The 27,257-nt window shown below is 40.2% G+C and overlaps 2 protein-coding genes across 4 annotated transcripts; one reads left to right on the forward strand and one right to left on the reverse strand.

Annotated features, from left to right (window-relative positions):
- Positions 1–408: 408 nt before the first annotated feature.
- Positions 409–15,193, reverse strand: tyw3 (tRNA-yW synthesizing protein 3 homolog (S. cerevisiae)). Its single transcript, XM_060906481.1, has 6 exons — positions 14,861–15,193; positions 14,646–14,726; positions 7,242–7,340; positions 6,336–6,407; positions 3,333–3,466; positions 409–795 (listed from the first exon to the last, which is right to left on the reverse strand). The coding sequence occupies exons 1-6, from the start codon at positions 15,032–15,034 to the stop codon at positions 585–587; spliced, it is 771 nt and encodes a 256-aa protein (XP_060762464.1). The 5' UTR covers positions 15,035–15,193; the 3' UTR covers positions 409–584.
- Positions 15,194–15,738: 545 nt separating this feature from the next.
- On the forward strand, positions 15,739–24,985 carry cryz (crystallin, zeta (quinone reductase)). Of its 3 annotated transcripts, XM_060906482.1 has the most exons (10): positions 15,741–15,822; positions 18,402–18,712; positions 18,994–19,120; positions 19,203–19,355; positions 20,652–20,815; positions 20,900–20,951; positions 22,598–22,747; positions 22,823–22,924; positions 23,020–23,115; positions 24,793–24,985. In XM_060906482.1, exons 2-10 carry the CDS (start codon positions 18,636–18,638, stop codon positions 24,955–24,957), a joined length of 1,086 nt encoding a protein of 361 aa, XP_060762465.1. In that variant the 5' UTR covers positions 15,741–15,822; positions 18,402–18,635; the 3' UTR covers positions 24,958–24,985. The 3 variants fall into 3 exon arrangements, with proteins under 3 accessions (XP_060762466.1, XP_060762465.1, XP_060762467.1); XM_060906483.1 differs by lacking the exon at positions 18,402–18,712 and having other exon boundaries at positions 15,739–15,822; XM_060906484.1 differs by lacking the exons at positions 15,741–15,822; positions 18,402–18,712 and adding an exon at positions 18,720–18,858.
- Positions 24,986–27,257: the final 2,272 nt, after the last annotated feature.

Consider the following 27,257-nt stretch of genomic DNA (forward strand, 5'->3'; position numbering starts at 1 on the left):
GTCGTTCCTTCATCAGGCTCTCTGTCTCTCCCCCTCTTCAGACAGACTCCTTACAGCTTTACTTCTGACTGGTACAAAGCACTGACACTAGAGACTCCTTCCTCCTAAATGTAATCTATTAAATGAATAGAAGCCTGTAATTTTTCCTGGCAGGTGGAACGAATAGCTGAGTTGCAGGTATAATGTGAAAACTGCATCAACACCTTCTGACCAATCAGAATGCAGAAGAATAGTGAGGCGATGGCCTGTAATACACTTCCAACTCATGGTGGTGTTTAACTCACTGGAGTTTCTCTTTAAATTACAGTAATGAATCAATAAAAATGCGAAGAGTCAGAATGTAAAGGTATATAGTGTTGTGTGTGTGTGGTTTAGACTCGTGTGTATTTTAATATTATAATAAAACCATGACTTTTTTGAGTTTTTATTCTCACGCTGAACAGCAGCAAAGCACATGATAACGGTTTTAAATAAAATTAAGGAAAATCCCCATTTAAAAAAAAAAAAATAATAATAATAATAATAATATGTGTTCAGGCTGTTGAGGATGAGGTGTCGAGCCTCATTAAAGTCCAGCGATGTCTCTAAGAGAATAATGTCAGTCGGCCCTCCGGCTCGTCACTGTGCTCGTGCTCACTGTCACTCTGCCGTCTGACATTACAGTCTGATCTCGCCCCGTCCTGATCTCTCCTCCTCCTCCTGCGTCTGTACACGGCTTTCTCATCCGACTCTGCGTCCTTTACACTTCTTTTATCCTCCTCCGGTTCCAACGCCGACTTCAGGCAGTCGTAAAACCTGAGACAGACAAAAACATGACCTTGTACAGTATCTCAAAGAAATAATTAACTATAAATCAACAATACAAATTAAGGGTTTGATGTTTTTTTAGGATTATTTTGCTTCACTTACTTCCTGAAGCGTGACGCAGGATAAAGGCAAACATCTACAAAGGCTTAATATCAAGATTAACTCACTGATTAAAAATAAATTAACTGAAAGCCCTACTTAGTTCTATGCAGGTATGGTGAAAATTGATATTTGTATTTATTTTTTTCAATTAATTAACTAATTAATGAATTGATTAGTTAACTAGTTAATTGGCTAATTAATAGAAAGCCCTACTTAATTCTACACAAGAATGGTGAAATTTATGTTGACTTTTTTTGTTTATTTTTACAATTAATTGATTGATTGACTAAGTTCTGCCCTACTTAGTTCTGCACAGATATGGTGAAAATTGTATATTTTTATGTATTTTTTATTTTTACACTTAAATGATTTAGTTAACTAACTAACTAACTAACTAACTAACTAACTAACTAACTAACTAACTAAAGGTAATAGGCAACAGTCAGAGGCGGAACGTAGAACATCAACTTTATTGTCTAGAAGAACGACCCAAAAAGCGAATTCAATCTTCTTAGTGTCTAATTTGCGCCCTAAAATTGAATAAAACGGTTAAAATATACTGTTTTGCCCAATTTCCGAAGGTTTGTTTACATCTCACTTATGCGCACTTTCACCACCAAGGGGCCCGTCGTCGTGACGTCATTTAAGCCAAACAGACCGGGAGCAGCTCTGTGTTTATCTGCGAACCGAGCACACGTGTACGGATTTTGGTCGTGAGAGGTTGTGTAAAATGTCTGAAAGCGAGAGCGATTTTGAAGTAGGAACTCTCCAAATTGAATATCGAGAGGTGAAACCGTATATGTATGAACCTATGGCCGTTGCAAAGCAATCGGTGAATGCGGCTCAGTGGTTTGACCGTGCAGCCTCGGAATCGGACAGCGACTCAGCCGACTCTGATCGCAGTGACCCCGGACCTCAACAAGACTCGCACCCAAACGATTTATCCTGGTAGTTATGATAAATTCCTACTTTCGTCGTAATACTAAATAAGAGCCCTTTTGAAGAATAATTAAACCGCCTCCCTAGTGGATATAGGGAACGATTACTGGACAGTGCGCCGGTAGGCCACATTAGCCTGCCATCCGCGGCATTATACTATTTATAGCCGACTCTAAGCGAGGAAATATCCCTTTGTCTCATTTCCACAATGATTGTACAGGATCCCTCAGGATTCTTGATTTGTCAATTGCAAGCAAAATAAAAATGTTTCCCTCCAATCTTCTCCTTTTTGCTTGAGCGTTGCTGCTCCGTTTCTTCTTTGACTGCTTGATTTTGTTTCATGTGCACACAACCCACTCTCTCCGCCTCATCTCCTCTTTCGGAAAAAGCCAACCCACTCTCTCCGCCTCGTCTCCTCTTTCGGAAAAAGCCAACCCTCTCGCTCTGCCTCTTCTCCTTTTTCAGAAAAAGCCAATCCTCTTGTTCCGCCTCTTCTTCTCTTCCAGAAAAAGCCAATCCACTCTCTCCGCCTCTTCTCCTCTCTCGGAAAAAGGTAAAAGCTTCTTCCTGAACCGGTCCCGTTGTTACAGTTCACTGCACAACAATAAGGCATGTTTTTTTTCTTTGGAAATTCCCGAATGCACGTCTGCACTCAAGCCGAACGGCAATGCAAGTAAACGGAAGTGGACTCAACTCAAGCGGTTTGTTTGTCGTCACGCACCAAGCGGTCACGAAAATAGCTGAACAGAAATTCGCCACGATCCGCGCTAAATTATTTTAATTATTACTTATTAACAATACTTCTTGGGACCAGAAGAAAATTACAGAGGGTTTTTTAACATATAAAGTTTCAAATGTGCATAAAATTAAAACCGTTGCCTATGAGCTTTAATAAATAGAAAGCCCTACTTAGTTTTATACAGGTATGGTGAAAATTATGTCCCCCCCACACCCAATAAATAAATCAAAATTTAATTCATTTTTTTTTCCTTCATTGCAACTTGATGTTCATGTCCTGGAACCTCTGTGAAGTCGGCACCCCATATGATCAGAAAATCGTTAGTGCAGGCAAAATAAACATACGTGTTTCACGATTTCTTAATTTCTTATTAAACATTATTTTCTTGATGCATGATGTCACTCAGCATCCCATTAATGAAGCACGTGTTTATTTTGCACGTACAAATGAATCAGACGTGTTTAGAATCATTTGGGTGTTAAAGGGGGTCATTAAAACATTTAACAATTAATTTCATTAAAATTGTTTGAGCAAATTTTTATCTTGCCCGCACAAACGACTTGAAAGACTTATTTACATCATCATCACATGAGGAGCAACTTCCTAGAGGTTCCACGACAATCTTCTTAGCCAACACTTACATTTTCTACAAACTACTGTACTATACCACAGCGTTGTTGTGTTGAATACTCGATTCTGATTGGTCAGAAAATGTTGTCAAGTGCAACAGCAGCCAGTTTAATACCTTTCGATCCTCCGGAGGTTTTCGTCCATTTTATTATTTGCAACTCCGGCGAGAAAAGTGACGTATTCTTCAGAAACGAGGACCTTCCCCTTGTGGCTGAGAGGAACTTCGAGGCAGTGGGTACTGCGCACAGCCTGCGTTTAATTCAGCACAAAACTGGGGATCAAATAAACTGTTAAATATCTACTGTACCATTGTATTGGTGAAAAATAAAATGTCTAATCCAGGGCAGGAATTTCACGAGGGCCATGGCCCTTGTGCCCTCTCAATTTGGCCTTGTGCCCTTTGAAAAAAATATCTGCCGTAAGGCCACAGTGGCCTTGATGCCCTGCGGTTTTGCAGTCTGCCTCGTGACTGCCAATAGGCTTTAACATCTTTTGATGACATTCTGGATTCTTATTGGGCAACTCATCAGTGGTGGATCGGACTCGAGCCTGGCATGAACCGCTCCGACACGCTATAATGACACCAATCTATCACCAGCCAACCAGGAGACTTAATCAAACGCATCCCCCGCCCACTTGTGTCCGCGTCTGAGACGTTGAATTTTCACAGAAGGAGGGAAGAAGTTGACTGAGGTAAGACTGTGATAAATTAACAAACGAATAAGAGAGGAATTTCAACATATAGGGCTCAAGTTTGTTAGCGTTAAATAAGCATTGCTTGTACAGTAACGTTATGTCGTTACAACGTTGACCCACTTTTAACGTGCCGAGTACCGACTGTAGCCGCTAACAAATGCTAATTAGCTTGCTGTCAAGTTTTTCCTTTGTCGAGCTTTAAGCGTAAGGTCATGGATGTTCCTACTGCTTGTTCCTGATGTAATACGATCCGTGATATGTGCTGTTGTCTGTTCATAGCCACTTTTTTAATCTATGCAGTTAGCATTGTTTTGTTACTCGTATTGTACGTTTCTTTTTGCTGTTTAACCGAAGTGTAACTGCTGCCATCTTGACGAGATCACCATCGCAAGAGATTTTCTCTCATTGTTTTTGGCGTCATTACAACATTAACATTTACTTTTATTCATTTACCCCCCAGTAATAATTATGCCAAGCAAGGAGCAGAGGGAGAGGTGCCGTAAAAAAAAAAAACCTTTGAAGATGCAGCTAAAAACTGCAAAACAACGGATGCTTTTTTCAAGCGGTGAGTGGTAGCTTAATTATGATTCAAGAGGCAACAAGATATTGTAGTTTGTTTGTTAGCTATCTAACAACACACCAAAAGTGAAATTCAGGGAATCAGTTTATCATGCACACTCCATAAATATTCAGGCCATATATTTAACCCTCTGGATCCCAGAGCCTGCCAGCAGGCTCAAAATACTACTTATTTTTAAATGATTCGAATTTACAAACACTTTCATCCAAAAGATGAAAAGACTGGCGAAATTGTCAGATTCTGAAGTTTCCAAGGGTACCTGAATGTTTCACAGGCGACGTCAGCAACATATTTAAATATCCCGGAGAAAACGGTACAGTGAAATTTCATCAAAGTCGCTTTGAGTCGAACGTCATTTTTGAAAATTTGCAGAAAATACATCGTTTGCTCTAGCTAAATTCTGTAAAAACATAATTCTACGACCTTTCATGCTTTAATAAGTTTGACAATTTTTGAACTGAGTGATGGATTGATAAGTTTAGATGTGTTCAATATTTTCTTATCTTCAGACATAATAGTGTAGATGTTTCTTTACCTGCTTGATAGTTTCGACTGAGACTCCAATCTTCCTCAGAAGAGTCATTAGTCCTTAAATTAAATTCATTATAGACGTGAACTTAAAATCATTGTTTTATTTTATGACCTTCATGCCCTCAAAAAAAATTGACACCACAAAAGGCCAAGTGGCCCCGCCCCTAAAATGACGAAATTCCAGGCCTGCTAACCTATAAACGGCGGCCACCTTGAACAACCAGAATCGTTTTATTTCCGCAGTGCATCCTTTGGCATCACTCCACCCACCTAAACCCCGCCCCTCAATGTTTAAACACGGAATGAACTCACATTTTAAGTTCGTTTCTTAAACAAGGATTTTTTTTTTTTTTTAAGCTTGTTACCTCGTTAACAGTTTCGGCGAGAATCTCCCGCCTTCTTCAGAAACAGTCACCAGATGTCGAGTGGTGACGTGCCTTATCAGCTGATGTTGCGTTACGGAGGCGTGAACGTCCCGCCCAATTTGACAGGTAGTTCACGCCTCCTGCTGTCAGGTCGCTCCTCCAGGACGGCGCTCCAGGTGTGCGACAGCGCGTACGCTCCCTCATCCCGGTTCATCGTCCTCTGCACCCGCTTACGTATCTCCACTGCCTCTAAAATCCACCGCTGGAATCTATTTTCTTCAGCGCGAATGACTCTGGCCTCTTCCCAATTCATTATGTGATTTTGCCTAAAAAACCTAAACCTAAAATCAGCCATTTCAGACCACTGCAAACGGCAAAATCACATAATGAATTGGGAAGAGGCCAGAGTCATTCGCGCTGAAGAAAATAGATTCCAGCGGTGGATTTTAGAGGCAGTGGAGATACGTAAGCGGGCGCAGAGGACAATGAACCGGGATGAGGGAGCGTACGCACTGTCGCACACCTGGAGCGCCGTCCTGGAGGAGCGACCTGACAGCAGGAGGCGTGAACTACCTGTCAAATTGGGCGGGACGTTCATGCCTCCGTAACGCAACATCAGCTGATAAGGCACGTCACCACTCGACATCTGGTGACTGTTTCTGAAGAAGGTGGGAGATTCTCGCCGAAACTGTTAACGAGGTAACAAGCTTAAAAAAAAAAAATCCTTGTCTAAGAAACGAACTTAAAATATCTGTAATAGTTAGACATAATGAACATCCACTACATACGGAATGAACTCATTTGCAGCAAAAGATATGATGCTCTGAGTGGATGTGCATTTACGATGATTATCCGGATGACTGTTTTCTTGTACTTAGCTCCAGCATAATGTTGTTAAGCTCAAGAAAGCAAACGTGTGAAGTTTATAAAGTGTGAAAAGGTTCACCATAATGATTTTGCCTTTCTTTCCCACAGTCACGCCAGAGTTCCTGAACCCTGAGTTTATGGCGACAGAGTGCTGTGAGGGGAAACAAAACAAAGAACAAGAAAACACAAACCTTAGAAAAAAAATTAAACCAGAATATTTTACTTATATTAAAACTAGTGCTGTCAAAGTTAACGCGATAATAACGCGTTAACGCGATTAAAAAAAATAGTGCCGTTAATGCAAATTCTAATTTGGCACTGCGAGTCACCCGTCGTTCCTGCTGAGGCTTGTCGCACGCTGTGTTTAACTGTACCAACAGGTTTACCGTCCAAACGAGATCACATGGGATTACCTTTCACAGGTGAGACTGGAAAAATACTTTTCAATACTGTTCCTTCAGTCTTCAGTTTCCCAGCTCATCTCCACCGGGGGGGTGTAGAGTTATAAGCAGTGAGAATTAGAGAATACAGTGCCACACTATGATGAACGTTTTTGAACGTATGATGAATGTTTTTATTTTTGTTATCTGTTTTTTTCTTCTTTTATGGCAAATACTTCTCTTCAAAAGAAACTAATGAAGAGTAAAATAATTTTTTTTTTATTTTCACAGTGATATGCACTTTATTTTTCATCCCTTGGTTTTCTCATCTAATATGGAAGTTATGGATGTCAGTGGCTGTGACAAGACGTGTTATGCTCTGCAATAAAAAAAAAAAACATTGGTACAAAGCAAGCCCATTCACTTTTTTATGCTGATAAGAGACTTACAATGGTTTTTCGTGTGACAAAAATGTGCGATTAAATTGCGATTAATTGCGAGTTAACTATGACAGTCGCGACATTAATCGCGATTAAATATTTTCATCGCTTGACAGCACTAATTAAAACTCAATCGTCAGGGATTTTTTTTAAAAACGCTGTTACCAGGAGTTGTGCGTCCTCTAGCCGTTTGCATTGAACATGAAGAACACAAGGTTCAAACTTAAAAACAGCGTCTCCAGAAGATTTCTCCAAGCCAGCCATCTGAGGAGATGAAAAAACAAACAAACTTCAGGTTCAAGAAGTCTTTCGGCTGCTTGGATTAAGAACTCTAGATTTAGATTAGGGCTACGTTCACACTGCAGGCTGAAGTGACTCAAATCCGATCTTTTCGCCCATATGTGACCTGTATCCGATCTTTTATTGACAATATGAACGACACAGATCCGATTTTTTCAAATCCGACCCAGGCCGTTTGGATATGTGGTCCTAATTCCGATTCCTATCCGCTCTTTTCATATGCGACTTCAGTCTGAACCGCCAGGTCGCATTCATCCGACTTACACGTCATCAACAAGCCACAAACGTCACTGTTCTGCGCTGAAGTAGGCGGCGGGTCTCTCAAAAAAAGTTACAACAACATGGCGCATAATCACGGGCGCAGATAGAGGGGGGGGACTCGTCCCACCCAGATTTAAATTCACCTCGTTCGGTCCCCCCCACTTATAGGGAGGAAAAAACGTCTATGCTGTCTTTCTTTACATAAGGCAAACCTCACGGAAAAATCAAAAGACTAATTACCATTCGGTTTATTGAGGTGCACGGCAGTGTATACATAGTTGCAACAACTCACATAAAACAAAACAAAGACTGATATTCGGTTGGTTGAGCTGCGCAGACTGCACAGGTTGCGAGCTCGAGCTTGGTTGCTATGGTAACCCGCAAGAAGTTTGACAGGCATATCGGGGTTGGGGTTGGTTTGCTGGCAGCTTTGTCCCCCCCAGTTTTTTATCCCCCCCAGTTCAAAAAACGTATCTGCGCCCCTGCGCATGACATCAATGCGAGGGACGCTTCGGGCTGTGAAGGTTCTGAATCTTCTCAATGGAAGGACGCAGAGGTTAGGGAGCTGATTTCCTTTTGGGGGGATGCAGCTATTCAAGCTAGATTGGATGGGTCATACCGCAACCGGGCGGTTTTACTTCCGTAAACACTGGCCATGCTCACTGCGTGTGACGTCGTCGTATCCTGCAATGCGCATGCGGAACACTTTTAGGTCGCTTTTCGTTCATACTGAGGATCACATACAAGTCGCATATATTTGTTAATGTGAACGACCTCACAAAAAAATCGGATTTCACAAAAAAATCGGAATTGAGCATTAAGCCTTGCAGTGTGAACGTAGCGGACATTTCATTATTTATTTCAGTCATTTCAACTTTCAGTAACATGCACGCTGGTTACATACACATCAGCAAGAAAGACCGAAAAGGATTAGACTGAAGCAAAAGCTTATTGCGTCTACCCTCATCACATTTCATAAATTAAAGACTGTCTTTTTCTTTTTTTTATGCCAAAGTAATTAAGGAAAGAAACAAAAAGGAAAAAAAATTATAATAGTAACAATAGTATCTGTTACATTTTGTTCAATACAATTTTACAACTTTCAATTTCAAATGAACACCAAAACATCCATATTAAATTTGACGTTTTCGTATTCTGTAGCGTTACATATCAAGTAGCTGGATCAAATTTAAATCAAACCATTTTTTTCCCCAAACATATTTCATATCTCGGTTTTGTATTTACTGATAATCTTATGTTTGTATGCTTTTTTAAAGCCTTTAAGTGTGTTACACAGTTTAATTTCATTTTCAAGACCATTCCATAAATGAACTCCTGTTATAGATCCACACCTCCGTTTCACATTTGTTCTGAACTTTGTTTTAACAAACATACGAGTTCCTCTCAATTCATAATGACTCTCTCTGATTTGAAAGAACCTCTGAATACAGTCAGGGATAGTTTTGTTTTTGATTTTAAACATAAATTGAGCAATTTTGTAATTCCCAAAATTTACGGGCATTCAAGTTTATAAACAATTGGTTGACTATAACACACTTTGTGTATGATCCTAAGAGCTCTTTTCTGCAACATGAAGATCGGGTTTGTGGTTGTTTTACATGCATTTCCCCAGACCTCCACACAATAGATAGTTTTCACATGACGTCACAGAGTCAGGGATTCCCTAGTGGCGGCCATCTTGGGGGTCAAGCTTACCGTACGGGTCACTGAGCACACATTGTAACGCGCAAGTACAAAGTCTTCAAAAGAACCCAAGCAGGCTATTTAAAGCTAGCAATGGTGCACACCTGTTGTATTCACGGCTGTCGTAATAGGTCAGATGATGACGTCAAGCGGAGCTTTTATGGAATTCCCACTGTACGGGAGCACGAAGGCGAGCAAACAAAGAAACTCAGCATACAAAGGAGAAATCTATGGCTTGCGAGAATCAACCGCAAGGATTATCAGCCTTCCAAACACAGCAAAGTCTGCTCCGATCATTTTATAAGTGGTAAGTTGTTTAAATAAACAATCAGTTGTGTTTAAGTTTGTTTTTGGAAACCAAAACATCATGTGAACAATCTCTGGAGGATGCCTAACTGGAACCGCTGAGTGTACGTTTACATTGTAGTGTACACTTAATATCGCTCGTTTGTCACGTTTCTATTTGACACTTGTCACTTCACTCACGCAAGGGTCATTTTTGAAAAACATTTTAGGTCTATTCTGTATGATTTGATTTGTGTTTGGGATGCAAACAGCGCGCCTTTTGGCGGATGCCGCCTGAATCGCGCAGATCCGATTTTTTTTTTTTAGGGGGGGCGTTGGAGTGTCTGATTATAATTTCAAAGTAAATTCTGTATTAAAATTATTAAATAAGCAAATCCGTTACAGTCCATGAAATAGGAAGTATAAGGATGAGGAAAAAAACAGTTTAAATCGGAAAGCTGCGCACATTTGCGCAGCCCGAGCGGTGTGCAGGACTGCGCATATGTGCGCAGCTTTGCGATTTAAACTGTTTTTTTCCTCATCCTTATACTTCCTGTTTCATGGACTGTAACAGATTTGCTTATTTAGCAATTTTAGTACAGAATTTACTTTGAAATTATAATCAGACACTCCAACGCCCCCCCTAAAAAAAAAAATCGGATCTGCGCGATTCAGGCGGCATCCGCCAAAAGGCGCGCTGTGAATATATAAAGTTGTAAGTATATATCAGACAGCCTTTAAAGTTTGATGAAGTCAGTTTCAGGCTTTGGAGCAGGCTTTGGCAGTTTCAGGCTTTGGCAGTTTCAGGCTTTGGCAGCCCTGCATAGTCACTTGAAAATGCATCTTTGTCCACTTCGTAGGGGTCAATTCCCCCAATCAAGGCCAGTTTGGCTGCATACCGTTGTCGTGAGATGTCGTCTAATGTATCTATATACTTCTGTTTGCTTGATTTTGCCGACATTGATCTTTATTTTAGAAAACTGACTATATAACTTCATAAATTCGTCCGAGATAACGTAGCCGGTAGTGGCGATGGGCCGTTTTGTTTGCCCCCCAAGATGGCGGCTGGGGGGCGTTCCCCGGAATGCCGTGACGTCAGTGAAAACTATCTATAAGTTATGTATGGAATAAGCAGAGAATTATAAAGTAAGTGCAATTATTTTTGGCTTAGAATGTGTTTAGTTTTATGAAGTATTGCAAAAGACTTGGACATTTTTTGTTTAACATGTGCCTTCCAGCAGAGCTGGTGATCAATAAGTACACCTAGGAATTTGTTACCATATACACGTTCTATTTCTATATTATCTATTAAAATACGTACTGGACAGTTAATTTTACAATTTCAAAAAATTATAAATTTTGTTTTATTTAGATTTAGTGATAATGTGTGAGCGGCACGGTGGTGTAGTGGTTAGCACTGTCGTCTCACAGTAAGAAGGTTCCGGGTTCGAGCCCAGCGGCCGATGGGGGTCTTTCTGTGCGGAGTTTGCATGTTCTCCCCGTGTCTGCGTGGGTTTCCTCCGGGTGCTCCGGTTTCCCCCACAGTCCAAAGACATGCAGTTAGGTTAACGTGGGGTGGCCTTGGGCTGAGGTGCCCTTGAGCGAGGTACCGAACCCCTGACTGCTCCCCGGGTGCTCTGGTGTGGCTGCCCACTGCTCTGGGTGTGTGTGCGTGTGTTCACTGCTTCAGATGGGTGAAATGCAGAGGATGAATTTCACTGTGCTTGAAGTGTGCATGTGACAAATAAAATAAAGGTTTCTTTAAAAACTAGATAGAACTCGATGGCAACAGTGTCGATGGGGACGCCTCCGCCCGGTAGACTACACGCCTTATTAAGTTGTGATTTGGGGATGGACATTTGACCTCACAGTAATCCTGACCTGGTGAAATAACTTGTATTAACCTTGGAGATATTGTGTTCACAAGGTTTTCGGACAGACGTTTGACCTCACAGTGACCTTGACCTTAGACCTTTTGATCTCAAAATCTAATCAGTTCATGTTTGTCCCAAAGCGCACAAATGGTGAAAGTTTGGTGAAATTCCTTTCATTAGCCTTTGAGATATTGCGTTCACAAGGTTTTGGGACGGACGCACGCATGCACGGACAACCCGAAAACATAATCCTCCTGCACCTTACGGTAGCGAAGGCATAAAAAAAAAAAGGTTTATTTTCTTTCTTTTTCTTTTCAGCAGTTTCTCCAAGTCTTTCCCGGAACAAAATAAGTTTGTGTCATCAGCAAACGAAACAAAATTTAAAACCCTTATGTGGCAGCGGGGGCGTGGTCAAGCGTTGGTCTGTGACTGGAGGGCGGAGTCAGGGAAGGTAAGTGGCAGAATCACTGCACCTGATGTCAGTTAACCTGTGTTTGTGTGTCTTCCCCAGTGACCGCACCCTATATAAGGAGAGAGAGAGCAGAGGAAGGGAGCTCTCTCCCCAACCAGACGACTGATACGTGTGTGTGTGTGTGTGTGTGGCTAGGAGATTGTGATAGCACTGAAAAGTGTAAAAATAAAGAGTTTTGGAAACTCAGTTCTGGCCTGCTGTACTTCTGTGCTCCACCCACCCGCTAAAGGTTTTACACCTTGATATGTTCATAATATCATTTATATATAATATAAATAACTTGGGTCCCAAGACTGAACCTTGAGGCACTCCACAAGTTCTACTCATAAAATCTGATTTCACATTACTTAATTGGACGTACTGTTTTCTGTTTTCTAAATAATTATTAATCCATTTGTAGGCCATTCCTCTGATACCATATCTTTCAAGTTTGTCCATCAGTAGTTTATGATCAATTGTATCAAATGCTTTTTTTAAATCAACGAACACTCCAATTGTAAATTCCTTTTTGTCTATTGCTGTTGATATCTGTTCTGTTAGATTCATAACTGCCATTGTAGTAGATCGATTTGTTCTAAAGCCATATTGATGGTCGGTCAAGAGATTATGTTTTTCAATGAATTTATCCAGTCTGTTTACAAATAATTTTTCAAGTATTTTGGAAAACTGAGGAAGAAGAGAGATTGGTCTAGAATTTGAAAACATGTGTTTGTCACCATTTTTGTATATAGGTATAACCTTTGCTATTTTCATGTTATTGGGAAACATGCCAGTCTGAAGTGATTGATTACAAATATATGTTAGTGGTTTTGCAATATATTCAATAATATCTTTTACTAATGTCCTATCAATATCAGTATAATCAGTTGATCTTTTATTTTTAAATTTACGTACAACATCTACTGGTTCCTTCTCTTCTATTTTCCTTAGGAAGATGGTGTCTGGATTGATATCAATAATGTTTTGATCAATCCCATCCTTTTCTTTAGGGTCATCAATATCCTTGGCTAGGTTGTATCCAACATTGACAAAGTAGTGATTAAATTCATTTGCTGTCTCTTTTGTTTCACTTGAGATCGGGTGATTATGCTTAAGAAAATAATTAAGATATCCCAGTTTACCAGGACTATTTTTAAGGATGTTATTTAGAATTTTCCAAGTGCCTTTAGTATCATCTCTATATTGTTCCAATTTTCCATGGTAGTAGTCTTTCTTACTAATTCTTAATATATTAGTAAGTTTATTCTTATATTTTTTTATACTTGCATTCAGACTCCTTGGTTCTGGTTTTTAGAAACTGCTTGTACAGTAGGTTTGTCTTTTTACAGGCATTTTGTAACCCCCTAGTGATTCATGGCTTTATCATATTTATTCTCACCTACGTTATATGAACGTATAGGACAGTGTTTGTCAAATAAAAAGATAAAATCTGCCACGAAGACATCATAAGCTACATTTGGGTGTTTGTTTGAATAGACCTCATTCCAGCCTTGCCTTTTTAAGTCTTCCCTTCGTGCATCTATAGCTTCAGGTGTTTTACATCTGGAATAATTGTACATCTCTATATTTCTGTGAGATTTTTCCTGAAAGAAATTCTGTATAGTTGTAAAGACTGGAAGGTGGTCAGTAATATCATTTAGTCCACTTATTATTGTATTCCCAGTTTCATTGGTGAAAATATTACCTATGAGTGTGGCATGGTCATATGTTATTCTGGAGGGTTTTTTGTATTTAGATCTCCATCTAAATACAAAACACAGACACTCAATAGTTCTTTTATCACGTCCAATATAGCAGCGACACAGTGGGTGGAGTTTAGAACACCACCTTAAAGACTGCTGAATTGATATTTATGCACCTGTGTAGACATGAATGTGCACAGGGACTTGCAGGGTGAACATTCCACATAATCTACTGATAGAGTTAAAAACAAAACTGTATGTTATTTAACAAAAGATAAATGTAGTAAAGTATATTTAACAGTTATTCCACGAAATCGAGTTGTACATGAGCTGATAGCCGACGAGACGCGTAATCCATGTACAACGAGATTGAGTGGAGTAACTGTTTTATTCTATCCACATTCACTGGATTTTGAGAAACGGAGCATTTTTATTTTCAGTATTTGTGAAAAATGCTATAATAAGTCTTGAAAAAAAATACGTTCTTACAATCAAATACTTTGTCGCCTTTTTTTTGGGGGGGGGGGGGGATTTTCTTCTTCTTGAGGATATTTTAGCAGCTGGCAAACCAACTTAAAGCTGCATTACCGCCACCGACTGGGCTGGAGTGTGGAACAGGAGATACTGAGGAACAACAACAACAACAAAAATATACATATTCTTTTCACCATTTCTGTTTCTTTTAAATATGTGATAATTTTGGGGGGTTATTTTTGAGTAGTTTTTATTTCATTCTTTGTTGGTTCAGCAACACGTTCCACTATTTTGTTTTTCTCTACTCATGGTATATGATCTGATATCCTAGTAATAGAGTAGCCAATCAGAGCGTACGATTGCTCATATCCAGTGAATGTGGAGAGAATAATCTCTGATATGGTGAGAAATCATGGTTGTAAAAGTGTAATCCTATCAGCAGCTTACTGCATAAATCCTGAATGTGTATTTAATCTAGTAATAAATTAAATGTTAAAAATAAAACACTGTTTCTTACCACATCATCTTTTGTACACTTCTTATGAGTGACAAAGAGCCAAGAACAATTCTGCTTCTGCACATCCACACAGTCAGACAGCTGTCAAACACAAACACAACATGCAATTAACATCTTGATTGATTGATTGATTGATTGATTGCCTAATTAACTAATTAGAGTTTGTAAGAATGCATCATGATACAACTGTTTTATAATGCATTAATACACTTTACCCCATCAATCAGGATAATTCTTCCAGAACACGAACTTGTGGTGAAATAATGGTCAGAGTTATTGAGAGCAGAGACCACAGAGTTAATGTCCTCATCTATACTGCCCTTCTTACTCAAGTCCATCTTGTTTAGACACTGTTTCTTCCACTGTTTAAACCTGTTTTCTCCTTCCATAGCGGATACTTAGCTCATAAACAATTAATACTAATAATCCGAGTAATTTCATTCTTTATTCAGCCATTTTCAGTTATCAGAGATTGATTATTTATAGTGTTTATATGCTAGCTTTAGATTTGAAATGAGCTGCTAAAACACGTGAGTGAATCATCTTCCTGCGATCTGATTCAGAGTCGAGCCCAAAACAAGAATTGACTCTTAGGAGCCGATTCTATAATCCAAACAAATAAATAGATTCATTTGTCACTGTGGCCTGTTATTTAACTGATTTCTATTTGTTTGTCTCATCGTAGATTTAATTACTTTTAAAAAATTAATTTAGTAAGTTATTCTGTTAATATTTGTGCTCTGTGTAGAAAGAACATGACTCGTACAGGTGACCGGTACAAATGATTCACTGTTACTGTTACGTGTTTAGAGATTTAAAACGCCCACACTCATAAAGTGAGTCAATATAAAACGTTCATTTTTTTATTTATTGTGGAATTTATTTAACAAGAACGCGTATTTTCTTAACATTATGCTAAGCGACGATTCTACACTACTCGATTTGATTCAGATTCAGAATCGACAACGATAAAGCCTGTGTGATGGACCAATCAGATTGCGAGTTTGAATCTTTAACCAATCCTAGCGCAGTAAAGGCGGGATTTGTCATGAGAGCAGGATGTGGTGGTGTGGTATGGTAGCCGCAGGGTGCCATGTGACCTCAAATCCGGAAGTGTTTACGACATCGCGAAACTCAAGTGTCAAAGTCTGAAATAAACCGTGCTGTGTGTAGTTCGGTGAGTTCCTCTACACAATTCAATTCAGACATGTTTGACTCATATCTTAGTTTTATGCATTAGCTTAGCATGCATGTTTTCGTTCAGGATCCTATCTGATTGCAATAAAACCCAAAGTATTGGCACCCCTGGTGGTGTTTGTGTCAGTCACCACCTACAGTGGTGCTTGAAAGTTTGTGAACCCTTTAGAATTTTCTATATTTCTGCATAAATATGACCTAAAACATCAGATTTTCACACAAGTCCTAAAAGTAGATAAAGAGAATCCAGTTAAACAAATGAGACAAAAAATATTATACTTGGTCATTTATTTATTGAGGAAAATGATCCAATATTCTGTGAGTGGCAAAAGTATGTGAACCTCTAGGATTAGCAGTTAATTTGAAGGTGAAATTCGAGTCAGGTGTTTTCAATCAATGGGATGACAATCAGGTGTGAGTGGGCACCCTGTTTTATTTAAAGAACAGAGATCTATCAAAGTCTGATCTTCACAACATATGTTTGTGGAAGTGTATCATGGTACAAACAAAGGAGATTTCTGAGGACCTCAGAAAAAGCGTTGTTGATGCTCATCAGGTTGGAAAAGGTTACAAAACCATCTCTAAAGAGTTTGGACTCCACCAATCCACAGTCAGACAGATTGGGTACAAATGGAGGAAATTCAAGACCATTGTTACCCTCCCCAGGAGTGGTCGACCAACAAAGATCACTCCAAGAGCAAGGCGTGTAATAGTCGGCGAGGTCACAAAGGACCCCAGGGTAACTTCTAAGCAACTGAAGGCCTCTCTCACATTGACTAATGTTCATGAGTCCACCATCAGGAGAACACTGAACAACTATGGTGTGTGTGGCAGGGTTGCAAGGAGAAAGCCACTGCTCTCCAAAAAGAACATTGCTGCTCGTCTGCAGTTTGCTAAAGATCACATGGACAAGCCAGAAGGCTGTTGGGAAAACGTTTTGTGGACGGATGAGACCAAAATAGAACTTTTTGGTTTAAATGAGAAGCGTTATGTTTGGAGAAAGGAAAACATTGCATTCCAGCATAAGAACCTTATCCTGTGAAACATGGTGGTGGTAGTATCATGGTTTGGACCTGTTTTGCTGCATCTGGTCCAGGACAGCTTGCCATCATTGATGGAACAATGAATTCCGAATTATACCAGCAAATTCTAAAGGAAAATGTCAGGACATCTGTCCATGAACTGAATCTCAAGAGAAGGTGGGTCATGCAGCAAGAAACGACCCTAAGCACACAAGTCGTTCTATCAAAGAATGGTTAAAGAAGAATAAAGTGAATGTTTTGGAATGGCCAAGTCAAAGTCCTGACCTTAATCCAATCGAAATGTTGTGGAAGGACCTGAAGCGAGCAGTTCATGTGAGGAAACCCACCAACATCCCAGAGTTGAAGCTGTTCTGTACGGAGGAACGGGCTAAAATTCCTCCAAGCCGGTGTGCAGAACTGATCAACAGTTACCGCAAACGTTTAGATGCAGTTATTGCTGCACAAGGGGGTCACACCAGATACTGAAAGCAAAGGTTCACATACTTTTGCCACTCACGCATATGTAATATTGGATCATTTTCCTCAATAAATAAATGACCAAGTATAATATTTTTTGTCTCATTTGTTGAACTGGGTTCTCTTTATCTACTTTTAGGACTTGTGTGAAAATCTGATGTTGTTTTAGGTCATATTTATGCAGAAATATAGAAAATTCTAAAGGGTTCACAAACTTTCAAGCACCACTGTACAACACACTTACTGGGTGTTTATGTTATGTTACAAGGGACATTTTAACATCAGGTAAGTTACAGATCTGTTTTGTGTCAAAATGACAAAAATTACTAAAGGCCCGGTCCCACTGGCCAATGGACACAAAACGTATGCAAAAAGGACACAGCGGACGAGCAAAATTTTGGGGGTGGCTCTATCCGTTTTCATCCGCTCCAGAAATGGACAAAATTGGCGAAAATTGGCGAAAACAGAACGGAAAAGAACGGACGTGGGTAGTGTATAGCGGGGATGTTAAACGCATGTTCATAGGAAGCCTAGCGGATGAAAGCGGATGGAAGTGGATGACAGCTCCGAAGGGGTTACCGGTGATAACTGAGAAGTGGACGCATAGCAGAAAGAGCGGATGCATAGCGGATGAAGGGGATGCATCACGTACGCCTAACGGAAACAAAGGGGATGTTGCGCGGATGTATATCGGATGCAGACCGTTCACTGCGCATGCGGGGGGTATGAATTGCATCTGCGCCGCGGATATAAAGGGATGCAGCACGCACGCCATCAGCATAAAGCGGAAAGACGTGCTGGCGGCTACATCGAGAGATCCAGATGATTTTCTCCCCCTTTTTATACAAAATATCAATTGTCCGCTAGGTGTCCTTCTACATACTGTAGACATACTCCAGACATCCTAAATATACAAGATACATCCCAGATATAAACGCTTTGTCCGTTTTGAATACTTTATATACGAGATGCATACGCTTACATCCTTTCTATTTCCGTGCTACTAACGATGAATAGACGTTTCATGTACCTTATCTTTCCTCCCTCTTTCCGTTTTCAGCTGCAGCGGATGTGAGTTGCGAGGATGCCCAGAGGATGCAGAGAGGATACAGCAGACGTTTAACGGATGATAACGGACATAGAACGTTTGTTGCTCGTATATGTCGCGGATTTACATCGTACACGGCGGAAAGTTCATCCGTTCTAAAAGTTTTGTGCAGCTCAAAACTTTTTGCGCGGATGAAATCACAGTGGACGGATGCTCGATGGATAGAGCGTATGAAGCACGTATGCAATGAGTACACAACGGATGCATAACGTTTTCCAACGGATGGCAAAGATTTTTTTACGTTTTACATCCTCTTTGCATCCGTAAGTGCAGTGGGACCGGGTCTAAGTGCAGTGGGACCGGGTCTTAATAAAATACATGATTCTGTACCACACAACCTTCCCAGAACCTGTCCTGCTCTCATGGGTACTGTTATGTGATGGGAATTGGACACAAGTACTTGAAAAGGGTACAGAAAGTTCTAGAGTCACATGAATAACCGCATTAGTACCACACAATGGAAAAACAAATGGAATAGAGATTTCTGTAATTGTATAAAGCTAGAATAAAAGTGTGAAAATGTTGATGTATGGTCCTGTTCCAGGTTTCTTCCAATCAAAATGGCGTCGTCGTTAAAAGTAATGAAAGCCATACGAGTGTCTGAGTTTGGAGCTCCTTCGGTTCTGAAGTTCTGCTCTGACTTACCGGTTCCTGCTGCAGGACCCAAACAGGTAACGTTAATACTGTAGTTGACACACAACTGTATTAAAGACACTGCAAACTCTGTGTATGCTTTCCTCGTTTGTGTTACAGGTGCTCATTCGAGTGCACGCATGTGGCGTGAACCCAGTGGAGACGTATATCCGTTCTGGTGCCTACGCCCGCAAACCCAGCCTCCCCTACACTCCGGGATCTGATGTAGCCGGTGTGGTCGAGGCTGTGGGAGATGGAGTTCGCTTCCTGAAGGTTTTGTCATCTTTTCTTTTTAAAGATTAATAATTATGTAGACAGATTACTCACATACTTAACTTCGTATCAAAGGTTCTGAATTTGTGAGATGACCATCTGACAGTCCTGAAAATTGTTTGGTCTCATGTCCAGTGCAAGCAAAATAATGTCTCTGATTTCACTAATCACAGAATAAAATAATTATTTGATGAAATATCATCCAAAATATGGCCAAATGTATGTGCACCCCTGATTGTCACACCCATATAATATGTGGTTCTTCTTCAAACTATTACCACAAACTTGGAAGCACACAATTGTCTAGAACGTCTCTGTATGCTGTAACATGAAAATTTCCTTTCACTGGAATAACTAAGAGACACAAACCTATTCCAGCATCACATCACAATGCTCCTGTACGCAAATCGAGCTCCTTGAAGATGTGGTGTGTTCCGGTTGGAGTGGAAGAGCTCGAGTTTCCTGCACAGACCCCTGACTGAACTCAACCCCAACTGAACTGAATTCCTCACCTAACATCAGCGCCTGACCTCACTAATGCTCTCGATCACAAATCCTCACAGCCACACCCCAAAATCTAGTGAAGAAGAAACCTTTTATTTGTCACATGCACACTTCAAGCACAGTGAAATTCATCCTCTACATTTAACCCATCTGAAGGAGTGAACACACACACCCAGAGCAGTGGGCAGCCACACTAGAGCGCCCGGGGAGCAGTCAGGGATTCGGTACCTCGCTCAAGGGCACCTCAGCCCAAGGCCGCCCCACGTCAACCTAACTGCATGTCTTTGGACTGTGGGGGAAACCGGAGCACCCGGAGGAAACCCATGCAGACACGGGGAGAACATGTAGAACACAGAAAGGCCCTCGCCGGCCGCTGGGTTCGAACCCGGAACCTTCTTTCTGTGAGGCGACCGTGCTAACCACTACACCACCGTGCCACCCTGTGGAAATCGGGGAAATCCTTCCCAGAAGAATGGAGTTTATTGTAACAGTAAAGTGGGATTAAATCTGGAATGGGATTTTCAACAAGCTGTTGAAATGATCTGTGATGGTCAGGTGTCCACAGTGTGTATGCTTTCCTCAGTACCCGTTACGTGAGGGAGAAATTCACACCTCTAAGAGTCTAAATGGAAAATAAAAACAGCAAGACGCTTTTCATAGGAGCTTCCACATGAGTTTACTCTAAATCTGAATAAATATATTTGCTGTCTGATAAATAGAGAAAAGAATCTGTACTCAGTGTTTATTAGGTTATATACCGTAGTGCTTCAGTGTGCTGGCGTTTTGTCGCAGGCAGGTGATCGAGTGTTTACCACCGGCACTGAGACGGGAGGATACGCCGAATACACCGTCGCTTCAGAGGAGTCTGTTCACAAACTCCCTGATTCTCTCGGTTACAAACAAGGAGCTGCTGTGGGAATCCCGTATTTCACTGCGTACAGGGCTTTATTTCACAAGTAAGAGAGAACACGTGGGGTTTATTTATTTTTCCCCCTCAGATGAGTCTGTTAAAAGTCACTGTTTTATTTTGTCTCTGAAAGGGCGCATGCTAAAGCAGGAGAGACTGTTCTGATTCATGGAGCCAGTGGAGGGGTAAGAACAATAAATCCCATTTCTTCAACTCTTATGTTTCATAAAATATGATATAAATGATATGAATTTCCAGTTACAGAGTTTAGCAGATGCTCTTATAGAGAAACGTACAAAAAACCTCATTTAATATAAATCTATGCCTAAGAATACGTTTAGCAGTTTATAAATGAGTTTTAAGTCAATAATAATAATTATTATTATAATAATTATAATAATTTTTAAAAATTAAAAAGGCAAAAGTTACAGAGTTTAGCAGATGCTCTTACAGAGAAACGTACAGGAAAAAACTCATGTTAAATATAATCAGTGTCTAAGAATACTTTTACCAGTTTGTAAATGAGTTTATTAATAAAATGAAAATTTTAAAAAATTAAAAAGGCAACAGTTTTAACTTTAAAAATCAGGTTTTTGATTATTATTTGGGTTATTATTTATAAATAAAAATTTGAGATCAATAATTAATACATAATTTATTTATTGAGATTAATAATTAATAAATTTATTATTTTATTATTAATAAATACATTATTTAATTATTGAGATCAATAATTGATAAATTATTTAATTATTGAGATCAATAATAAAATAATAAATAGTTTATTATTTAGTTATTGATCTCAAATATTTATTTATAAATAATAATCCAAATAATCATCAAAAACCTGATTTTTAAAGTTAAAACTGTTGCCTTTTTAAATTTTAAAAATGTATTTTATTAATAAAAACTCATTTACAAACTGCTAAAAGTATTCTTCGACACTGATTATATTAAACACAAGGTTTTTTCTGTACGTTTCTCTGAAAGAGCATCTGCTGAACTCTGTAACGTTTGCCTTTTTAATTTAATAAAATTATTATTATTATTATATTTATCCAGGCGGCACGGTGGTGTAGTGGTTAGCACTGTCGCCTCACAGCAAGAAGGTCCGGGTTCGAGCCCCGTGGCCGGCGAGGGCCTTTCTGTGCGGAGTTTGCATGTTCTCCCCGTGTCCGCGTGGGTTTCCTCCGGGTGCTCCGGTTTCCCCCACAGTCCAAAGACATGCAGGTTAGGTTAACTGGTGACTCTAAATTGAGCGTAGGTGTGAATGTGAGTGTGAATGGTTGTCTGTGTCTATGTGTCAGCCCTGTGATGACCTGGCGACTTGTCCAGGGTGAACCCCGCCTTTCGCCCGTAGTCAGCTGGGATAGGCTCCAGCTCGCCTGCGACCCTGTAGAACAGGATAAAGCGGCTACAGATAATGAGATGAGAAATTTATCCAGGACTTGCATAAGGATTAATATAAAATAACTAATGTTAATCAATATATTAATATTAAAATACAAAAACCTATGCTTATGATGAATAATTGTGAATGACTATTGTTAATAATGCAAAAAAAGTTTAATTAATTAAAACGTTTGTTTATTACAAATAACAGAATAATGAAAATAATTCTTAATATTTTTTTAACACTTTTTGGTTGTTGCAGAATTCTGTATGTTTATTTCATAGTTTCACTGACTTACTGTTTTTCTGCTGATGTTAAAATGGAAAATAGTAATTTAAATTATCAATTAAAAATCAATTAAAAAATAACTCTCCATGCTACACACTCTCACTAGTTTTGGTTGTGTGTGTGTGTGTGTGTGTGTGTGTGTGGCGGCAGGTTGGAGTTGCGGCGTGTCAGCTGGCCCGAGCGTTTGGACTGAAGGTTCTGGGTACTGCTGGAACCCCTGACGGCATGAAGCTCGTGCTCAGTAACGGAGCCCACATGGCCTTTAACCACAGAGAAAAGGACTACATGGATAAAATCCAGGTTTGTTCCACTTTTGCTGTAAATTTCATGTGTGTAGGAGAACATTCCCTACACATCAGCGTCTCTGTGCTTTAGGCTGCGACTGAAGGCCACGGTGTTAACGTGATCATCGAGATGCTGTCGAACGTGAACCTGAGCAACGACCTGAACCTGCTGGCGTTGGGTGGCAGGGTGACGGTAAGCAGCTCGTATTTCTCCACACGTGCCTTCTCCTGTACATGAGTGTGTTCAGCACTTCCTCCCTTTACTGCTCTTATTACGATGTTCTTCAGGTTGTAGGATCTCGAGGTTCTATCGAGATTAACCCGAGAGACACGATGGCTAAAGAGTCCAGTATCATCGGTGTCGCTTTGTTCTGTGCCACAAAGGTAAAGTGGAACTTTTTTTTTGCCCGTTTCAGTGGTAAATTTTAAAAAAGATTAAGATCTACTTCATTAAGAAGCTGAAAGCCTGAGCTACAAAAACATCCATTCTGTGTAACACTTTATCCAGAACATAATTTCATTCTCCTTTACTCCAAACACTGAGTTTCTACAGCGGAGATCGACTCCCTGGAGCTCTCTGGGTGGGAAGGATGGCTGGGCAGGCGTTAGCTTAGCATGTGAACAGTGATGTACCACTTCAGAGTGAGAATGCAAAAGTTATTTTAATTTTAATCAGATAAAATGTTAACCTTGGGGAGTCTTGATCTCTTCCTTCACTAAGACTCGCAGATACAAAGCTCAAGCCCCTGAGGACTGAAGGATATAAAGCCACGCCTCCATTACTGAGAGTGACTGACTGATACAGGCCACACCTACTTCTATAACTGACAGATGCATAAGCCACACCTCCAAAACTGTGACTGACGGATACATAAGCCGCTCCTCTTTCACTGGAACTGACGGATACATAAGCCATGCCTCTCACTGAGATTGACGGATACATAAGCCACGCCTCCATTACTGAGAGTGATTGATACAGGCCACACATTCTATAACTGACAGATGCATAAGCCACACCTCTGTCACTGTGACTGATGGATACATAAGCCACGCCTCTTTCACTGAAACTGACGGATACATAAGCCACGCCTCTTTTGCTGAGATTGGCAGATGCATAAGCCACACCTCCATTACTGAGAGTGACTGATACAGAGGCCACACCTGCTTCTATAACTGACAGATGCATAAGCCACACCTCTGTCACTGTGACTGATGGATACATAAGCCATGCCTCCGTTACTGATATTGACTGATACACAGACCACAGCTACTTCACTATGACTGACTGATACATAAGCCACGCCTCCATCACTGGGACTGATAGATACATAAGCCATGCCTCTTTCATTGGGACCGACCAATGCATAAGCTACACCTCTTTCACTGGGACTGACAGATACATAAGTCACGCCTCTTTCACCAGGATTGACAGATACATCAGCCACACCTCCATTACTGGCACTGATGGATGCATAAGCCACACCTCTTTCACTGGGACTGATAGGTACATAAGCCCTGCTTCTGTCACGATGACTGATGGATCTTAAGCCACGCCTCCATTATGGAGATTGACTGACTGATAAAGGCCATACCTACTTCTGTGACTGAAAGATACATAAGCCACGCCTTACTGAGATTGACTGATAGAGGCCACACCTACTTCACTATGACTGACTGATACATCAGCCACACCTCCGTCTCTGTGACTTACAGATATATAAGCCACGCCTCCATTACTGAGATTGACTGACTGACTGAGGCCATACCTACTGCAATGACTGACAGATGCATAAGCCACACCTCTGTCTTTGGGACTGATGGATACATAAGCCACGCCTCTTTCACAGGGATATGAAGAAAGAAATAAACTACTTTTAATAACAGTTTTAAACCACAAATGTTAGTAATAAAGAGCTGCTGCTTATCAGAGGTTCTGATTCATCCAGATCCGTTCACTGACCATCACAGAACGTCTGATGCTCGTAGTCTTTGTGCTCACACTCACTCACTCACTCACTCACTCTATCATTTTACCTTCCTGTGTTATTTGTATTTGTGAAGGAGGAGAGGGCGGAGACGGCCGCGGCGCTGTTCGCAGGAATGGAGGCCGGGTGGCTCAGACCTGTGATTGGTCCCGAGTACTCACTCGACAAAGCTGCTCAAGCCCACGAGGACATCATCAACAGCAGCTCCGGGGCTTCTGGGAAAATGATCCTGATTATGTGAAATCTAATAAAACCTGTCACTAATCAAAGGTGTTTTTCTTTTTGGTCAAATTTGACACGGATTCACGAGCGTCCTGACTGAATTCGTAGCCTTTTCTGTGATGTCGCTGTGGTAGTTAATTGTAGCTAGCTAGCGTTAATTCGGCTAGTCAGCTCAGGGTTTGGACAATATTTAAACTTAATTGTTGTTTTTGAGACGCAAAAAAATGTCATGTGGAAAATCATGCTGAACATTTTAACGTATAATGATATTTTCCTGAACGTGATGTGAAAATTTTAATTCTCATTTATCCTCATGAAATGTTCGTATAATTTGAGGCTAAGAGACTCAGTTGATTTTCACAGCTTTGTAGATGTATCTGCTTTTTAAAGTTATCAGAGCATTTCAGAATTACACCTTTTCCTTTCTCGTATTTTTCCATAACTTTTCATCTACACTACGTTTTGCCACAACTTTTATTGTCAATTTGCTGTTACAGAAGCTGGAACTATCCATGAAATTGTTTTTTGTTGTTAAAAAAAAAGAGAAATTGAATTAGAACTATAGTGTTTTGTAGAAAATGAGTATTGTTTCCTTTGTATGTTTAAAAGAAAAACATAGATAAAATCTGACATATGTTTTTAACAGGATGTCATGATAATATTGAATATTTTAATGAGATGAAAATTGAATATCAGGACACACTTTGTAACGAGGTCTCCACGAGTACGTGTTATAAAATGTGAACTAAAGTAAAATCTATTGAGTTGTCATTGGTTATTATTATTATCATCAAAAACGTAATATACATTTAGGTCCATAAATATTTGGACAGTGATGCAATGTTTGTACACCATCACGATGGATTTGAAATGAAGAAATCAAGATGTGACTGCAGTGCCGACTTTTGGCTTTAATTCAAGGTGTTTAACAAAAACAGTCTACAATCAAGAGACACCTTCGTGAATGTAAATATAGAGGGTTTACCTCAAGATCCAAACCACGGGTAACACTCAAGAACAGAAGGGTCAGATTAGACCAAGATGAATTTGTACCAGAATGATGGGAAGTGAAGAGTATGGAGAAGGAAAGGAAGGACTCATGATCCAAAACATACCATCTTTCAAACATGGAGGACATGGGCATGTCAGTGGAACTGCATCACTGGTGTTTATTGATGATGTGACTGCTGATAGACGTAGCAAGATGAATTCTGAATTAGAGATACTTTCTGCTCAGATTCAGTCAAATCCTGCAAAACTGATAGTTCGGCACCACACTGTATAGATGTTTAATGACCCAAAAACATACCACCAAAGCAACCCAAAAGCTTCTTCAGGCAAAGAAATGGAAGTGTTCTTACAACCCCAATTCCAAAAAAGTTGGGACAAACTACAAATTGTAAATAAAAACAGAATGCAATAATTTACAAATCTCAAAAACTGATATTGTATTCACAATAGAACATAGACAAGATATCAAATGTCGAAAGTGAGACATTTTGAAATTTCATGCCAAATATTGGCTCATTTGAAATTTCATGACAACAACACATCTCAAAAAAGTTGGGACAGGGGCAATAAGAGGCTGGAAAAGTTAAAGGTACAAAAAAGGAACAGCTGGAGGACCAAATTGCAACTCATTAGGTCAATTGGCAATAGGTCATTAACATGACTGGGTATAAAAAGAGCATCTTGGAGTGGCAGCGGCTCTCAGAAGTAAAGATGGGAAGAGGATCACCAATCCCCCTAATTCTGCACCGACAAATAGTGGAGCAATATCAGAAAGGAGTTCGACAGTGTAAAATTGCAAAGAGTTTGAACATATCATCTACAGTGCATAATATCATCAAAAGATTCAGAGAATCTGGAAAAATCTCTGTGCGTAAGGGTCAAGGCCGGAAAACCATACTGGGTGCCCGTGATCTTCGGGCCCTTAGACGCCACTGCATCACATACAGGCATGCTTCTGTATTGGAAATCACAAAATGGGCTCAGGAATATTTCCAGAGAACATTATCTGTGAACACAATTCACCGTGCCATCCGCCATTGCCAGCTAAAACTCTATAGTTCAAAGAAGAAGCCGTATCTAAACATGATCCAGAAGCGCAGACGTCTTCTCTGGGCCAAGGCTCATTTAAAATGAACTGTGGCAAAGTGGAAAACTGTTCTGTGGTCAGACGAATCAAAATTTGAAGTTCTTTATGGAAATCAGGGACGCCGTGTCATTCGGACTAAAGAGGAGAAGGACGACCCAAGTTGTTATCAGCGCTCAGTTCAGAAGCCTGCATCTCTGATGGTATGGGGTTGCATTAGTGCA

Source organism: Neoarius graeffei, chromosome 23, assembly GCF_027579695.1.
Source record: "Neoarius graeffei isolate fNeoGra1 chromosome 23, fNeoGra1.pri, whole genome shotgun sequence".
In the NCBI taxonomy this organism is placed as follows: Eukaryota; Metazoa; Chordata; class Actinopteri; order Siluriformes; family Ariidae; genus Neoarius; species Neoarius graeffei.

Excerpts from the sequence above, each read along its gene's own strand:
- tyw3 (XM_060906481.1), bottom strand. The coding sequence starts at position 15,034 with ATGGAAGGAGAAAACAGGTTTAAACAGTGGAAGAAACAGTGTCTAAAC. Across the intron at positions 14,727-14,860 it reads GAATTATCCTGATTGATGGG|CTGTCTGACTGTGTGGATGT; the intron begins GTAAAGTGTATT and ends TGTGTTTGACAG. Across the intron at positions 796-3,332 it reads AACCTCCGGAGGATCGAAAG|GTTTTACGACTGCCTGAAGT; the intron begins GTATTAAACTGG and ends TGTCTGTCTCAG.
- cryz (XM_060906482.1), top strand. The coding sequence starts at position 18,636 with ATGAGTACACAACGGATGCATAACGTTTTCCAACGGATGGCAAAGATT. Across the intron at positions 18,713-18,993 it reads TTTACATCCTCTTTGCATCC|GTTTCTTCCAATCAAAATGG; the intron begins GTAAGTGCAGTG and ends GTCCTGTTCCAG. Across the intron at positions 23,116-24,792 it reads CTTTGTTCTGTGCCACAAAG|GAGGAGAGGGCGGAGACGGC; the intron begins GTAAAGTGGAAC and ends GTATTTGTGAAG.